Consider the following 19,365-nt stretch of genomic DNA (forward strand, 5'->3'; position numbering starts at 1 on the left):
CGATGATTACAAATAGTGAGGAAAATTGAGGATCATCTGGACCCAGGTCATGGAAATAAATTAAGAGGCCTACCTCATAATAAGCAAGTTTCCTTTTCACATAAAATACCAACAAAAGAATGGTTGCTATTAGAAGAACCTGGCATAGCTACAGTTACTCCACAACCGATTATAGTTGGAAAAGTAGAAGATTTCGAAGTGGACAAATTTATTGATTCTGGTAGTGAAATGTCACTTATTTCTAGTGGATTCTTTAATACGTTAAGAACTAGCAGTAACTTACATGTATTACCAGTAACAGGAGTATATATAATCGGTATAACTGGAACTAAAAGTTAGGTTGTTAAATACGAAACCCAAGTAAACTGTATCATCGGTGATATTACGTTCCGGCAAACACTGCACGTAGTAGAAAATATTAAGAGAGAGGTGTTATTTGGTTTAGATTGGCTGTCAGAGTTTGACGTTATATTGCATTTCGAAGAGAGCTGCCTTTATTTTGGACTCGGGGGAAGATAAATATTGTGTTAAGTTTCTAGCAGACAGTTATATTGATAAACAAACAACTGAACACCAGAGTTTATGATTAACCGCGACAGCGCAATTGTCCCCAGACATGGAAAACGTAAGTCATGCATCACAACAAACTGACATACAAAATAAAGTAAATGAATTGCCAATATTAACCAATGACCAGAAAACAGATTTAGCCGAAATTCTATTAGAATATGAAATGGTATTTTCGGATAGTCCAGGTAGTATTAGTGACTACGTATGTAAATTTAAGATCAAAGATGATACACCATTCCTCTGTAAACCGTACCCGATACCGGTGAGTTTGAAAGAAGCAATTAAGGAAGAGATAAATAAAATGGTAGATAATAAAATAATAGAACTCAGTACAAGCATTATAAAAATTCTCTTGGTTGTGGTGAAAAAGGCTACAGTCTGTGTGCGAGTCATACTGGATGCATGCACCCTGAATAAACATATAGAAACTGAAAGAGAGAGACCTGTTAACATTGACGAGTTATTATCCAAATTTGAGAAAGCACAGTACTTTAGCTTCATGGACCAGACTGATGGGTACTGGCAGATCCGATTACATCCAGATTCAAGGAAATATACAGCATTCCTTTTTGATGGAAAATCATGTCATTTTAATGTGTTTCCATTTGGGCTAAATATCTCGGTATCCGTGTTTATACGCACTCTGGACGAATCGATAAGGAGAGAGTTATTAAAGGATTTAATTATATATGTTGATGATATATTGATAATATCACCCACCTGGAAAGAGCATTGCCTGACCTTGAGGAAAACCCTAAAAAGATTTAGAGAAAAGGGTATTACAATAAAATTGTCTAAGTCACACTTCGCAAGGTAAGAACTAAAATTCTTGGGACATATCATAGGTGTACAAGGAATTAAGCCCGACCCAGAATGTATAAAGGCTATTAAGGAGCGTCCACCACCTAGAAACATAAGACAATTGAAGGGATTTCTTGGAATCGCAGGGTATTATAGATGATATTTACAGAATAAAGAGTTGAACTATCCTTGACTTTTGCATTTATTACGAAAGGGAATATCATGGAGTTGGAACCAAGAGGCACATGATGCATTTGAAAATGTAAAGAGGGCACTATCAGAATCACCGAGACTGCACCATCCGGTGACAGGTCAACTATTTAAGATTTTGACCGATGCATCAGACTATGGTATAGCCGCAGAACTTTTCCAAAGTGAATGGGGGTTAGACAGTATAGACCATAGGTCAATATCTTTCGCTAGCTGGAGTCTCAACAAACATGAATTAAATTATACAGCAGCAGAAAAGGAATTATTAGCCATAGTATGGGGGTATACAAAAATTCCAAACACTGATATATGTCTATACAGTCACCAAGCTCTGTCATTTCTAATGAACAGCCGATTGCTACATAGTAGATTGATACAGTGGATGTTGTTTCTTCAAGAGCATGACATTAAGATCCAGTATGTAAAGGGTTTGGAGAACATTGTACCCAATGCTTTGTCTCAGCTACCAGCGGCATGAAAGAACTAAAGCATTCGGAAGGACCTGGCATAATCTTTGCGATTAATTTTCTGACATTAGAATACCCACGCAACAAGGTGCAAGAGATGGTTCAGAAAATAAGAGAGAACATCCAACATGACCCTTTTGTTACGGACATCTTTGCTATGTGTGTTAGGAAATCGCTACCGCCTAATCAAGAGGGAAGATTGTACAATATAATCTGTTCTGGAGAGACAGTAGGACAACGAAACATTGGCGTTTATGTATACCAAATTTAGTAGAAGACAAGTTGGTGTGGTACATTCATAAGGGGTATGGACATTTCAGTATAAAGAAATGTATTGCACATATGAATAAATTCTATTACTTTAAAAAGCTAGGACATAAAGTAGCATGTCATTAACCTTTGTGAGATTTGTCAGAAAGTAAAAAGAGGATAACACCCATGTTAAATATAAAATGTATCCAATTATTTCTAAAGCATTACGTGATCTAATGGCTGCAGATTTCTTTGGACCAATTCCAAAAGAAAGAGGACTGGCCTACATTTTTGTCCTCATAGTGTGTTGGTTGAAGTATGTTAAATTCTACCCAATTAAAAAAGCAAACACACCGACAGTGATACATTGTCTACAACAATACTTTCATGAAGTAGGTAAACCAAAGCAATTTCTTTCTGACAATGGACCTCAGTTTCCTAATAACGAGTTAAAAGAATTTTTAGCTTGGGGAGGAATTCGTCAAATATTAATATCCAACTATAATCCATCTTCTAACCCGTGTGAAAGAATTATGAAGGAAATTAGGAAACTATGTCGCACTTACTGCCATGAAAACTATACACCATGGGCGACAAAAATTAAAGATTTCGAGCTTATTTAAAATGAGTTACCATTTTTATCAACTGAACTAACACCTTTGGAAGTATTGGGTAAACCCTTTGTAGGTGAACCACTTTTTAAATGTTTTACTTGGCCAGAACAAACTACTACTGATTACCAACTGAATCAAATGATAATTACTAAAAACTTTGTTAAGAGAGCACAACAGCGAGTAGGCAGGCATAACGAGCAGGCTGTAGAACCTCAGTATAAGGTCGATGACCTCGTCTTAGCAGAACATCTTTAGGGCTCGGCCCTGAAGAAAGAAACGCATAAATTTTTCCAAAAGTATGTGGGCCTTACCCAGTACAGTCGGTGATCCACCCAAAAACCTCATTTTCAGTGGCCCCTACAACTGGAGAAGAAAAAGGGAAATATAATGTTAAGGATATAAAATGGTACATACCCCAGGGATGTTGACATTCTGTGTTAACGGGTGGAGTGATGACCGTTGGTTCCCGAGTTGAATTCGGTGTTACTTCCACATTAGTTTTCATACACTGAATTCCCTTCAAATCTTTGACTATTCTGTAATCTATTCATAACCTCTTAAACTATCCTATCATATTAGTATTTAAGTGACCGAACATGACTACATGATTATGATTAATTTAGGGAATCATGAATAACCAGTGATCTCTGGACATAATATGGGTCAAACAGAATAATAATCTGGTGGTAAGCAGAGTGCTATCTCGATGATATATAATGAATAAGAGTAGTATATTTAAGAACGATATAGTGTGAAGTGACTAGCTGAACAACTATTTGATTACAGTGTATAATTTTCTATTTTTATAGAATGTTTTATACCTTTTGTTGAGATATCATATGAATGAGAAGGGTTTGTATCAATTTCCAAAGGGGTGGGTAGTGTAGGTACACAAGGTTAACACTACACACACACACACACACACACACACACACACAGACACACACACACCCCACACCTTTCACACAACCCTCGCAGACAAGTGTGACTGACTCTTCACCATTGCCGTTTCATAGAAGTTGCTAAGATCTTTCTTCGGGGATTTCAAAGGTGAAGGTGAGAAAGTCCGTTCTGCAGGAGATGTTTAACATCATACCTCCTCCGGCTTCTCACTCAAGTACTGGTGAAGCGGGGATCCTGGGGAAGGGAAGGTGAGGGGGAAGTGGGGAGGGGGGGGGGGGGGGAGTTTCCTGTCTTTGGGGCTATCTTCTTTCTCTTCTTCGATCTTACCAACTATTTCTACTTTTTCCGTTCTTACTTTCTTTCGAGTACCAGTCTATCTTTCCCCCTGTCCATATGCATACAATTCTATTGCTGAAGTCCTCCTCAATTTCCGTGGTTTTCTATAACTTTCAACTTATTTTCCGTAAGCTGGCCGAAGAATGAGGCTACACGACTACCCAAATGCATACACACAATGAAACACAAAGATACAAACAGGAAGAGTACAGTTTAAGATAATGTGGGAACCGTCATGTGTTGGAGGGGGAACATTGCGCACATATCGATAGGTATGCGCACCTGGTTATGTGAGGTGATGGTTCCATATCACATCAAATTATGTACAGGGATATATTTATATATGTAAGAGCTAAGAGTGTTTATGGTTGTAACAATGATATTACACTAGTATGTGTACATTGGAGAAGGAGACCATGTTACATCGTATACTTAAGTGTACAGAAATATATTTGGATTTGCTGTCAGTCTAACTATTCTGATGAATTGTAGGATAATGGGGCAAACAGAGTATAAGTAAAAGTGTGTGTGCGTGGGGAAGTGTGGTCTATTGGGAACATAGGACTGGAAGAATAATGGAGGACTCTAAAGGGTTAAAGAAAGTATTGAGAAACGAGTTTGAGGAGTGAAGTAGGATCTTAATTTCTCTAACAGGTATTAGAATTCTAGGGTACATAAAGATGTATGCTACGACAATGGACTATGGAGCCTATGCAGGAAGAAGGAGGGTGTACCCAGCATTGTTTGGATGGAAAAGCACAGGTAGGCAGACCCAAGAAAGGCTGACCTACACTGTGCGGGCAGGGGCACCAAAAAGGGGATTGACCTGTACCACAGTATATTAGGAATTTGTTTAAAGGGATGTACCTACCAAAATGGAAGGAGGAAGTGCTTTTACAGTATCAACCCATATGTGAGGTATATGTACTGTGCCTAAAGGAAAAGGGCTGTATCGTGACAAAAGTTGCACATTTTGTGGAGATTATTCAGCAAAGTTTGAATTCTCGTTTCCATTCACATTGTTAGGTTTGTGTGAAGTTACATGCATTGAAAAGAACACCTTTATTTACCCAGAGTTCCTCCAGACTGTAAAAGATATTGAATAAATCCTTACTTGGAAAAATTTGTACACGAAGTAAGAGCAAACAACAGCATACACTGGGGTAGTGCACACTTTGAATTTACAATTGGAAAGGGAACAGAAAGATTCTTGTCCTTACAAAGTTTACATTGATCAAAAGGTCCATGATTATAATGCTGTTAACATGGAAAAGGAAAGAGAGAGATATATGAAGTACCCGATGCCTAGGAAAAATGTTATATAAATTGATGGAAATGTAAAGTAATATTATATGAATACAATATTGATGTTCATTATGAACATGTATAAAATATTGTGTGTTCTAGCTAAGGGGAGGGATATGTACTGCCTCGAGAATTTCGGGGTAAATTCTAGAGACCCTTGTATTTCCACAGTTTCGAACATGCGGTATTTTAGAAATGAGTGTGGGTAAGTAGAACTGGGTCTACTGCACCACAATTGTGTGTGTGCAGAATGGATGTGTATCGAACGGATGATCGGTGTGGGCAGGTAGTTGCCAAGCCCGCCTAAGAAGTTACACGACCAGCTCAAGGAATAAACACGCCATACTCTGTGCGACGTCAAACATCATTGTGTGAACATTTGAATGTTGTTGAAAGAAGAGAAGAGACAATTACTTATTCATTCATTCTCTTACTTTCGTATGGTCTGGACAGTTGTCTTGTTAAACTTGGAGAGATTTGTAGACTGTACTTACGGAAAAATGAATGTGATAGTTTCCGGCGGACCAGGAGGTGTCGAGCTTATGAAAAATGTTTTAGTTGTATGCAAACTGGTATGTGTGATGAAAATACAGTGAGATTGAGTTCAAAGTATTCTCGACGGTACATAGTTATTTTAAAAGTATAAAAAATGCCTCCAAAGTAGCATCTTATCTTTGGAGAAGAAGTTGTTCAGGACATAGCGGCTGGCTATCATGAAAAGAAGATCAGCAAAGCAACTCCAAATAAGTTCGATAGCCAAGGGGGAGTGCGAGTCTTGCACACCAGTACCACACTGCCACCCTTAATCACTGGAAACTGCCAAAGTACCTCAACAAGTGCCTGCCTTCATAGCTGAGCGATCAGCATAGATGGCCACCATACCGAGGACCTGGGTTTGATTCCTGATACTATAAAGGAGTTTTCCTTAGTGGGGGAGCTGTTATATGATGCACTCAGCCTCATGATGCCAACAGAGGATCTGCTTGAGTGGGAAGTAGTGGCTCCAAGGTCTGGCAGTCAGCAAGATGGCCAGGAGAGAAGTGTGCTGATGACTTGCCCCTCCATACCGTATCTGCATGATGCTGAATGGCAGACAACAACATTGGGGCCAGTTGAGATCCCTTGGGCCTTCTGGACCTGGTTGAGGAGCTCCAAAAAATCCCTCCAAACCCTCAGTAAATGCTATCTGATGAAGTCAAATATTTAATTTCCTACATATAACACTGTACTAGTTTTCATATACGAGGCTATATTCTTTCTAGTTGTTTCAAAATGTTTAAAATACCTCAGACTTGCTGGGATAGTGTGTTCCCAGATCCACTGATGTGACCATAATACAGCATAGCTTTCATCAGTCCCAACACAGATTCATAGAAGTCCAGGACATTTGAGTCATTTCAGCTTGCTGGTTATGTAGTTACTCCTCTTACTAGTCTGCATCCTTCAACATAAGTCTACTAAGTTTCTGTGACTTCAAAATGATTTGCTAATATGCATAGCACATCTGCAGCTCCACTATTTGCCATTTCACTTATGTTCCAGGATATTTAAAGAACTGTAATGAACATTTTTTATTTAACAGCATAGTGTTTAACTCACAAGAGACCAAAGATGGAGCATGAGAACCACAGCTGTAAACAAGCATCTGCATTAGTTGTAATGAAAACAACCTTCTGTTCACATTCCCTAAAATACATGGAGGAGGCAACAGCATATTTGTAGTTTCATTAACAACTCCTGGATTCCATAAATTTTCCAACAGTCTATAGGATCACCAGCATATCATGAACTGGATTTCTAGAACATTCAAATAATTTAGTAATTTATAAGTTCACAACAAAATATTGTGTACAATATTTTCTCTGATTTTTTGCATTATCAAGCGATTATGAACTTTAAGACACGAGCTCTCACGAAATGGCCTGTTAATAATGTGACCATTATATATGGATGCAAAAGCTGTGCCTCTTCCAACACATACAGAGATCATATCGTCCTGAGAATTCTGAAGTTTGCAGTTGCTAGCACTCCACACTACTTCCAACTCAACATAATCCAGTTTAGCATCCATCCATGTCAATCCATCAAATAATATGAATTGATGTATCTCAACCACCACTATATTTCTCTTAACTCATTTCCTTCCTCCACTTTCAACTGTAGTGCACCCTTTGTTGAATGTTCCCATCTTTCTCCCATGCCTTATGGCACCACAAACAGTGGCTGTGTGCTCTATTTCTCTGCTTCTCTCATCTAAACTCTATATCAGCAATCAATTATTAGCAGTTCAGTAGCACCTCAAATGACAAACAAACTTTTGTTCATCCAAAGCTGAACACTGACAATGTGGTAGATTGAAAGCTACAAATGTCAACACTCCTCATACCACAACTCTCTTATTGAATATGTCACTTTCTGTTAATTAAGTAATTGGACAAAGACTCCATTTAAAAAATATGAATTATTGTGTATCATGCAGTCTAATTACAAAAATAAAATGAATTAATATGATGGCATTCCAGTAAAGGTGCCATTATTAAAAGCAAAATCTCTGATAAGGATGATGGAGAGGAAACAAATAGGGTCTTCCATACACGAAGAACAATTGTTGGCTAGAATGCCTTGCAGTGGAGAAAAATAAATTTAAATTTATGAGCTCCCAACATATTTCCACTTCATTTGTTACTACTTCAGTGTCCTACTATGACTGGAATAACAATGGAATTCTCTTACAGAATCAAATTATTTCAGTAGGGAGAGAGAAAAAACAATTGTTACCTGTAGAGAACAGTCGACAAGAACTGCAGTAATCACAGGAAGTAATAACAAAAGTAAATTAAATACAGGGTGTTACGTTCAGGAAACATTCCTCACACACAAATAAAGAAAATATGTTATGTGGACATGTGTCCCGAAACGCTTACTTTCCATGTTAGAGCTCTTTTTATTACTTCTCTTCAAATCCCATTAATCATGGAATGGAAACACACATCCACAGAACGTACCAGCGTGACTTCAAACACTTTGTTATAGGAAATGTTCAAAATGTCCTCCGTTAGCGAGGATACATGCATCCACTCTCCGTTGCATGGAATCCCTGATGCGCTCATGCAACCCTGGAGAATGGCGTATTGTATCACAGCCGTCCACAATACGAGCACAAGGAGTCTCTACATTTGGTACCGGGGTTGCGTAGACAAGAGCTTTCAAATGCCCCCATAAATGAAAGTCAAGAGGGTTGAGGTCAGGAGAGCGTGGAGGCCATGGAATTGGTCCGCCTCTACCAATCCATCAGTCACCGAATCTGCTGTTGAGAAGCGTACGAACACTTCGACTGAAATGTGCAGGAGCTCCATCGTGCATGAACCACATGTTGTGTCGTACTTGTAAAGGCACATGTTCTAGCAGCATGGGTAGAGTATCCCGTATGAAATCATGATAACGTGCTCCATTGAGTGTAGGTGGAAGAACATGGGGCCCAATCAAGACATCACCAACAATACCTGCCCAAACGTTCACAGAAAATCTGTGATGACGTGATTGCACAATTGCATGTGGATTCTCGTCAGCCCACACATGTTGATTGTGAAAATTTACAATTTGATCACGTTGGAATGAAGCCTCATCCGTAAAGAGAACATTTGCACTGAAATGAGGATTGACACATTGTTGGATGAACCATTCGCAGAAGTGTACCCGTGGAGGCCAATCAGCTGCTGATAGTGCCTGCACACGCTGTACATGGTATGGAAACAACTGGTTCTCCCGTAGCACTCTCCATAGTGACGTAGTCAACATTACCTTGTACAGCAGCAACTTCTCTGACGCTGACATTAGGGTTATCGTCAAGAATTGCCTCGTCCATTGCAGGTGTCCTCATCATTCTAGGTCTTCCCCAGGCGCGAGTCATAGGCTGGAATGTTCCGTGCTCCCTAAGAGGCCGATCAATTGCTTCGAACGTCTTCCTGTCAGGACACCTTCGTTCTGGAAATCTGTCTCGATACAAATGTACCGTGCCACGGCTATTGCCCCGTGCTAATCCATACATCAAATGGGCATCTGCCAACTCCGCATTTGTAAACATTGCACTGACTGCTAAACTATGTTCGTGATGAACACTAACCTGTTGATGTTACGTACTGATGTGCTTGATGCTAGTACTGTAGAGCAATGAGTCGTATGTCAACACAAGCACCGAAGTCAACATTACCTTCCTTCAATTGGGCCAACTGGCAGTGAATCGAGGAAGTACAGCACATACTGACGAAACTAAAATGAGCTCTAACATGGAAATTAAGCGTTTCCGGACACATGTCCGCGTAACATCTTTTCTTTATTGGTGTGTGAGGAATGTTTCCTGAAAGTTTGGCCGTACCTTTTTGTAACACCCTGTATAAAGCAAACAAAGGAAGCATATTCTTTGACCTCAAGAGAAAACAATAATTTTATACAAAATTTATAACAAATATATATTTGCTGGATAACTTGTACATTTCTTTATAACTGAATTTGCAAAAAAAAACTCATTTTGATTTGGTATCTTGTTCCTCATCTTTTGTTTCTTCTTCACTTTCTGTATCATCATCTGATCCCTCATAATCGTCATCATCATCGTCGTCATCATCGTCATCTTCATCATCATCATCATCAGCTGCATCTGAAAGAAAATGTATTGTGGGCATGAATGATCATATTTTAATGTTACTTCTCAATTTTCCAACTGCACCTAGTCTCCACACAAATTCAACAACCATAAAATTCTAGCAATCTATTTGTTGAGATGTTGAGTAATATTGTTCATCTTAGATATTGAGCTAATTTTTGTTCAACTTTTTAACTAACTATGTGTAGGACAGGACAGGAATGGTACTTTACTTTCATTAGATCACAAAACTAAACAAGTGATTCTTGCATATGTGCATATGGAAAGACAACATACATGTAACTTTTGCAACTAGAAGTGTTTCATTGGGAAAAAATTACAGATGTAGGAAACGATATTGCAAAACAATACAGATAACGGATGGAGGGAAAAATCACTCATAAGGCTATGTCAAGATGTATCTAAAGGCACACACAAATTTTGTGTGTGTGTGTGTGTGTGTGTGTGTGTGTGTGTGTGTGTGTGTGTGTGAGCGCGCGCACACACCCGAGAGACTTTTTCCTTCTCTCCAATAAATCTTGTTCTTAATAGTTTGCCTTTTACTTTGTTTTGAATTAAGAAAGAAGCAGTCATTTCAAATATGTGCAAATGTATCTACTAATTTTTTGACAGCACTGTTTTTTGTTTACTGGCAGAAAACTTGTTAATATACAGGGTGATTCAAAAAGAATACCACAACTTTAGGAATTTAAAACTCTGCAACGACAAAAGGCAGAGCTAAGCACTATCTGTCGGCGAATTAAGGGAGCTATAAAGTTTCATTTAGTTGTACATTTGTTCGCTTGAGGCACTGTTGACTAGGCGTCAGCGTCAGTTGATGCTAAGATGGCGACCGCTCAACAGAAAGCTTTCTGTGTTATTGAGTACGGCAGAAGTGAATCGACGACAGTTGTTCAGCGTGCATTTCGAACGAAGTAAGGTGTTAAACCTCCAGATAGGTGGTGTATTAAACGTTGGTATAAACAGTTTACAGAGAATGGGTGTTTGTGCAAAGGGAAAAGTTCTGGACGGCCGAGAACGAGTGATGAAAATGTAGCACGCATCCAGCAAGCATTTGTTCGCAGCCCAGGAAAATTGACTCGCGGAGCTAGCAGAGAGCTGCAAATTCCACAATCAACTGTATGGAGAGTACTACAAAAAAGGTTAGTTATGAAACCTTATCGTCTGAAATTGGTTCAAGCATTGTCTGCAGCTGATAAGATTAAAAGAATCGATTTCTGTGATTTTATCCTTGCTCAAATGGAAACAGATGAATCTTTCATTTCAAAGATTGTGTTTAGTGATGAAGCAACTTTCCACACTAACGAGAAAGTCAACCGTCACAATGTCTGTATATGGGGCACTGAGAATCCGCGGGAAACAACTCAGTATGAACGTGACTCGCCTAAGGTGAACGTTTTCTGTGCCATTTCAGCCAATAAAGTTTTTGGTCCCTTTTTCTTCGAAGGTGCTACTGTAACTGGTTCAAAAATGGCTCTGAGCACTATGGGACTCAACTGCTGAGGTCATTAGTCCCCTAGAACTTAGAACTAGTTAAACCTAACTAACCTAAGGACATCACAAACGTCCATGCCCGAGGCAGGATTCGAACCTGCGACCGTAGCGGTCTTGCGGTTCCAGACTGTAGCGCCTTTAACCGCACGGCCACTTCGGCCGGCTACTGTAACTGGACTACAGTATCTGGAGATGTTAGAGAATTGGCTGTTCCCTCAGCTCGAACAAGAAGCACAACAATTCAGATTTCAGCAGGATGGAGCGCCACCACATTGGCACTTATCTGTCCGTAACCACCTGAACGTCAACTACCCGAGGCGATGGATCGGCCGCCAGACAGCCCGTGACAGAGCACTTCATCACTGGCCTCCAAGAAGCCCTGATCTTACCCCCCTGCAATTTTTTCTTATGGCGGTATGTTAAGGATATGGTGTTTCAGCCACCTCTCCCAGCCACCATTGATGATTTGAAATGAGAAATAACAGCAGCTATCCAAACTGTTACGCCTGATATGCTACAGAGAGTGTGGAACGAGTTGGAGTATCGGGTTGATATGGCTCGAGTGTCTGGAGGGGGCCATATTGAACATCTCTGAACTTGTTTTTGAGTGAAAAAAAAAAACTTTTTAAATACTCTTTGTAATGATGTATAACAGAAGTTTATATTATGTTTCTTTCATTAAATACACATTTTTAAAGTTGTGGTATTCTTTTTGAATCACCCTGTATTTGATTTTGAAGACAGGATGCTGTATATGGAAGTCTTTTCAGTAAGATATCAATAAAGAAAGTGCAGTGAAGGTGTCATTCGATATTTCTTTTATCTGAAAGCATATTCGGCAAAATTAAAAAGTGTTGATTAACACGAATCAAGTTGTGATGATTAAAGTTACTCGTAAAGGAAATAAATTTAATGAAATGAGAGCAGTCTTAAATGTGGTTTTATAAACAAAATTGACAGAACACAACATCTGGATATTTGCGCTGCTTCAATTTGCTTACTATCCTACAACACTTCATGAAGTTTCTTTGATAACAATTTGAGATGATCATTTCTGTAATTAAAAACTGGGAGGCTTTTTCCTGTGCCAACATCGTGTGTCATAAAAGGAAAAAGGTACGAGATATTTTATTGATATCTGCATGTATGTTTCAAATGAAAACTTTACCAACAGAAAAAGTTTGATTTTCAAAATGTGAGCTTACACAACATGCATGCAAACATGCACACAGGCACGCACATGCACAAAGCCACTTAACTATCACTGATGAAGTTGTTCACTATATATTCATTTTTGGTCTTAATTTTGGAAAATGCATAAATGATTATACAGTGTCCAGTTACCCTTGTGGGTATCCACACACACCTTTGGATAGTGTCACACATGAGTTGCCACTTTAATGAAATAATGTCACATCATCCTACAGAATACCACCACTGAATATAATATGCTGGAAGAAAGGCAGTAGTAGTGTATTACTGTTTAATACTAACAAAGAGATAGAGGGGCTGGCCAGTACTTACCTCAGCTCAGTACAGCCGATAGATACACATAAAACAGAACTGAAAATTTACATTCCTAGCTTTCGGAACTTTGTTCCTTCATCAGGGAGGAGAGAGGGGAAAAAAGGGAAGAAGGGAAAGTGGATTCAGTTACTCACAACCCAGGTTACGAAGCAACAGGGAAAGGTAAACAGGGAGGGTAGCAAGGATGGAGGCATGGTTGTCAGAGGGAAGCCAAAGATATTCTACTGTAAGTACTGTGCCAGTGAGTACTAGTGAGATAGAGCATATAGCAATCAGAGACTTATTTAATTCTTGGGGATTAAGTATTTCATTGTATGCTGCATCTCTAAGAAGGAAATGAGGGTGACCACATAGTGGAAACCACATCTTGAAGATGGATGCAATTTTTAAAGTAATTTTTCACCACAGTATTATTACAATTCATAATAAAGTAGATACAACTTTTCAAGTATGTTGTTGATTGCTAGGTGGTAATCATCAAAAATTTAAGAGCAACTACACCCCAAGACATGAACTTGATTACGTGAAGTTCATGTCCTTAAATAGGAATATAATCATTGTAATTATGGTAGAAATTGGCTTCAGGTGAGATGCCAGATATCATAGTAGATATTTCGCAATGAGATATGACTCCTCCCCCAGGAACCATTTATATAATTAGCCCACCAGGAAACCCTCAAGCAAGACAATGTAATTATTGCTGATATGTGATCTGATTGTGTTGATTCCTGTTTCTGAGATCTACAATCACACATAGATTTATGGTGAGACCATAGCTCTGCAAAGGCTAAGTACAGTTCATATGTTTCACCAAACTCTTTGGACCCTGACAGGGCAGTGTTCTACTGGTAATGTTGTATGAGACAACTTACAGTATCCTGGGCTGACTATTGTGGCATGGGCGAAATAATATTGGAAATAGCTGGCTGAGATAAAACAGGAAATATCTGTATGTCACAGAACCAGATCAACAAGTCTATTCTAATACCTTGCTACACAAATATTGTCTCAATTAACACAAATATGGGCCCTCTGAACAAAACTGAATGACTTGGAATAGCAAGATTTGTTTTAAAACTAAATATGCAATATTACACATAAATCATTAAGATCTGTGTAACGAGATGCACACGATGACGAGGTGGAATGCCTACACAATTTACGAAAACTGATAAATGAACGAAAATATCACTAGAAGATGATAACGGAGCAATTTTTCCTTCTGGAAGAAAACATGGCAGCTGGTGTGCCTACAATACTGGACCAAAAATGACACTTATTGTCCCAATAATTTGGATTTGTCAGTCGCTTTTCATTACGAATAAGTGCAGAATCTTTCATTGATTCACTTTTTGTTCTTCAATGCAAAAACTTGACGAGATAAAAGTGAGACTGGATGCTATATATGGTGACCAACAGCCAATGACAATCATTACATGTTGATTCAACAATTTTAAATTTGGAGAAACATTTTCATATGGACACGCAGTTTCTGAAGAAATCATTGATGAAGTCCACAAAACAAGTCTCTCTGGTCATTGAACAAAGTGTGCAAAGCAGCTGAGGCCATGGGTGCGTATCAGAAAAGAATTCAACAATTATGAAAAGAATAGATTTCTACTCACAGTGAACATGACGCATTGAGTTGCAGAGGGCACAATAAAAAAAACTTGCACACACACACACACACACACACACACACACACACACACACACACACACAAAATAAAAATGCTATGGCTGCTCCAGCCTGAGCAGCATGTGTAACAGTCTTGTTATTTGTCTCTCTGCAACTCAACTTGTCAACTTTACAGTGAGTAAACTGTTAATACCCCAACCTCCATTTTTCATCATTAGAAAAATAATTTATTTTTGCGATGATAATTTGGTGATAAATTTTTTTTGGCTCAAATAATGCTGCAATTGCAGATGGCAGAGAACAAGCAGGTGCAACTTTATAAACTTCACAGCTTTACTTGGAGCAGTGAGATCTATATCCAGAACAGGAAGTACTGATGATGATTTAAGTGTAGCTAAGGTTAGTGAACGTTCTGGTACTGATTGGCTCATAACAAAGCACCCCTTTTCAGCATATTTTTCATGTATTCCAACAGTTACTTTAAAGCTTGCAGGTAAAGGCTTGTCACAAATTTGACTTTTACTGTGCAAAGTTTATAACCACATCCCAAGATGCTGTTAGACATTTTAAAGTCAGTCTTCTGAGAAGGTAGCCAGATGTATTTGTATAGGAGCTCTTTTTTTTCTTCAAAGGAAGGGGTATTGCAAAAGATCATGGCACACACTTCACTTTCACCAAATTGGATTCTTGAAATCAACTTCCTAAAAATTTATTTTTCTCTCTAGAAGAACAGAACACTACCTCCTGCCACCCCACACATGTCTAGCTTCTGAGTATCTGAGAAATACTCGCAGTGAAGAAGGGAGGGCCCACAGCTATGGCATTATTATTATTATTATTATTATTATTATTATTATTATTACCACAACCATGACCATAGATGTGATAACTTCTACTAGTTTCCTGATTCTTATACAGTATGACTGCATTGTCAAACCATTGGTACTTTATGAAACACAGGGTGCCCTAGGAGGAATGGTCAATATTGTAGGATAGGACAGGAATGATCATTTGAAGGGGAAAAGGCTGGTGAACATGGGCTCCAAAAAACTTTAATAACTATGAGCACTACTTCATCTTCGATACTGGACCCCCCCCCACACACACACACAAATAAAAAAAAACTCTTCTATTGCAAGCTCCTTTGCGTTCCATATTTTGGGAAGAGCTTGTATGGACTAAAATAACAAAACACTGTCAAGTAAATATGGGCTCTAAAATTCATACCTTTAGAACTATGAGCAACTGTTCAGTAGATGTGATGTTTCTCACAGAAATGAAGATGAAAAAGTGCTCATAGCTCTAAGGTATGCACTTTAGAGCCCAGATTTACTGGACACATTCTTTTTGGTTTTGGTCCATACTACCACCTCGAAAAATTTGGAAAAGAAAGAGCTTTCAGTGCAAGAGATTTGCACATCCTGATTTCCCTACATCACTGTAGCTTTTTGTTTTAATTTTCTCATTCACCTCTTTTGAACTGGTAGCTTTGTTCATATGCATCAAAATGACAGCAATGTTGTTAGACTTTTCTTGACAAATCTTTAACTTTGTAGTTTTCTTAAATAGTCTGACTTCTACTTGGCAGTAAATTTTACACAATTTTCTCTGAATCCCATAATTCTTTTCTTACTGTTGATCTTCACCTGTCTCCAGTCTAACTCACTCCCATCCACATTACAACCCCAGAATACACAAGAACATATTTATTGGTTGGTTGGTTGGTTGGTTGGTTGGTTGGTTGCTTGCTTGCTTTGGAGGAGGGGATGAAACAGCGAGATCATTGATCCCACCGGATTAGGAAAGGATGGGAGAGGAAGTCAGCTGTGCCCTTTCAAAGGAACCATCCTGGCATTTGCCTGAAGCAGTTTACAGCAATCATAGAAAACTTAAATCAGGATGGCCAGACACAAGCTTGAACCGTTGTCCTCCCGAATGCGAGTCCAGTGTGCTAACCACTGCACCACCTCGCTCAGTCAATATCTTTATTCTGAAAGTACCCACACACCCTTATACAAGGCCTGTTCAAAAAATTTTGCAACATTTGTAATTTAGTGCCAACTGTGTGCTGGAGTGAAATGCGGTTGGCATCCCTGCACATGCCTATATTTAACGTGCACCTGCCCAAAATTTCATTGTTGTATGTCCGTTAGTTATTGTTCAGTGCTGTAATAAGTAGAATGTTGTGTCACACAGTTTGTGAATTTCACGATAGAGTTAGAGGAGCTACATGTCTGCATTCAATTTTGCGTGAAACTCAAGAAAATCTTTACAGAGACACATCAAATGATCCATGAAGCATACAGTGATGAGAGCTTAAGCCATACTCTGTGTTACTTACGGTTCACACGCTTTAAAAATCGCCAAACACAAGTTAAAGATGACCCTCATTCCGGACACCCTTCAACATCTACTAATGATGCTCATGTCAGGAATGTCAACGAAATTGTACATGCCAATCAAAGAGTGACTGTCAGAGATTGCAAAAGAATGTAATATTTCAGTTGGATGATGTCGTGAAATACTGGAAAGCATCATAGAATGCGTCGTGTTGCCACCAGGTTCACCCAATGGCTCTTTAGTCAAGACATTTTGCCTTTACCTTACAATTTAGGAAGAGCTTTTGGATCACACAAATGAGAATGAGATGCTCCTTAAGAGAATCATAGATGATGATGAGACATGGGTTACAGTTATGATGTTGAGACTAAGGTTCAATCTTCACAATGGCTCAGGAAAGGTTCTCAGAGACCAAAAAAAGCTCATCAGCTCAGGTGCAATGTCAAAGTCATGTTGGTAGTTTTGTTTGACTTTGAAGAATTAGTCAATTATGAATTACACCACAGGAATAAACTGTTAATTGATGGTACTAGCGGGACATGTTGTGATGTCTGCAAGGAAACGCGAGATGAAAACAGACTGAAATATGGTACAATGCATGGCTCTTGCATCATGATAATGCTCCTGCAAATTCATCCCCGTTGACATGCAAGTATTACACAAAAAATGGAATTACTGGGCTGCCTCAAACTTCTACTCTCTAGACCTGGTCCCAGTGGACACTCTTGTATTTCCAAAGTTGAAAATACCAATGCAATGACAGACAAGATAGAAATAGAAAATTCGCAGACAGCAATTCATGCAATTCAGAAAGAGACAGGCGTACCAAGACTGCTTCCGGAAGTGGAAATAATGTTGGGAGGAGAGTATTTAGGAGACTATGCAAAATATGTAAAAGACAAGTTTAAAAAAATTTGTGGAGAAAGTCTGGAATTTTTTTGTTCAACAGAATATGTATTCTGATACAGACACCTGTAAACAGTTAATGTACATTAAAACTAAATGTGAGTTCATGTGTATCGGAAAATACATCTCAGGGCAGATTGGTTTATTTAAAACTAAACATACCATCATCAAAATGAAAGTATTGTATTCCAGAAGGGCATACCAAACAGGTGTATGTCACTTGTGTACAGAGATTCAGTACTAGACATTTGGGGTAAGCTCACATTGAGACCTCTTCACACTTTGAAAAATTTCTCCTACAATTTACTTGAAAACCAGTTCTATATGAAACAGATCTAGAGTGTTTGTGGGTTTTACCACAAATTAAATGTTGAAATAGTTTATGGAAATCATACTGGATGTAATTTAATGTCTGCAATGAATTGTAATGTGGCAGCTGCTTGTCACTCCAGTTGAAAATGAAAACCACTTACATTGTGTACTGTTAAATTTTATGGCAACATAATGTGTGACATTTCTGGAAGCAGAACAGTGAGAGATGGTGGACACAGACCCACTTTCCTTGACATCAACAGACAACCAATAACTGAGATAAATTATGTCTTCATGGGTAGGTGTCAGAATCCAAGGGTTCATCCTCTATTCTTACTGCCCTTAATAAACTTTTAATCTCTGGCAATGCTTTGCACATGTCAAAGATGTCAATCTGCACAATGATTCTGGCACACAATTTACAATAAAGGCATTGACTAGTAAAGAAAAGTGGAGATGAAACTAAAATTTAGTTTGATGACTGTCTGTTTTTAAAAACCTGATGTGCATTTGATGGTCTACGTGCCATGTGCATTTTACAAAACTTTATCAATGTACAGAACTACTACATTCTGGAATGGATACGCCCAAGTTTGTAACATTCTACAATAGTATTCACATTGAATCTGACCCACAAACTTTTGCTCTTTTGTCATGTCCATAAATTCTGTAGCTGCTTTTGACTCAATGCAGATGCTTTTTTTTTTTTTTTTTTTTTTTTTTTTTCCAATAACTGTATCATTGTTAACTAGAACGTGGTTAGCAAGGGCCAAAATAGACAATTATACACAGTTCTACACAGCATGAAATAAGGTGGGGGGTACTATCTCACATTCAGCTCCTTACTTATTCTTAAAAAAAAAAAAAATGGCAGTATTACTTTTCACAAAAATTCACTATCTATAATGTTGTGTTAACAGTAAAAAAATTCAAAAATTGTATTCATCTGAAATTGCAAATAAAACTGAGTTTTGCACTAATTTTTATACGTAACAAACACCTACACCACAAATAAAAGAATATTTT

At 38.4% G+C, this 19,365-nt stretch overlaps 1 protein-coding gene across 1 annotated transcript in view; it reads right to left on the reverse strand.

Moving 5' to 3' along the window:
* Positions 1 to 9,947: 9,947 nt before the first annotated feature.
* Positions 9,948 to 19,365, reverse strand: part of LOC124622107 (zinc finger protein 330 homolog) — a 76,703-nt gene continuing 67,285 nt past the window's right edge. Inside the window, exon 7 of the mRNA XM_047147715.1 lies at positions 9,948 to 10,115. Within this exon, the coding sequence (XP_047003671.1) occupies positions 9,982 to 10,115 (134 nt within the window). The 3' untranslated portion in view covers positions 9,948 to 9,981. The remainder of the gene's footprint in view (positions 10,116 to 19,365) is intronic.

This window comes from Schistocerca americana, chromosome 7 (genome assembly GCF_021461395.2).
Source record: "Schistocerca americana isolate TAMUIC-IGC-003095 chromosome 7, iqSchAmer2.1, whole genome shotgun sequence".
NCBI classification, from domain to species: Eukaryota; Metazoa; Arthropoda; class Insecta; order Orthoptera; family Acrididae; genus Schistocerca; species Schistocerca americana.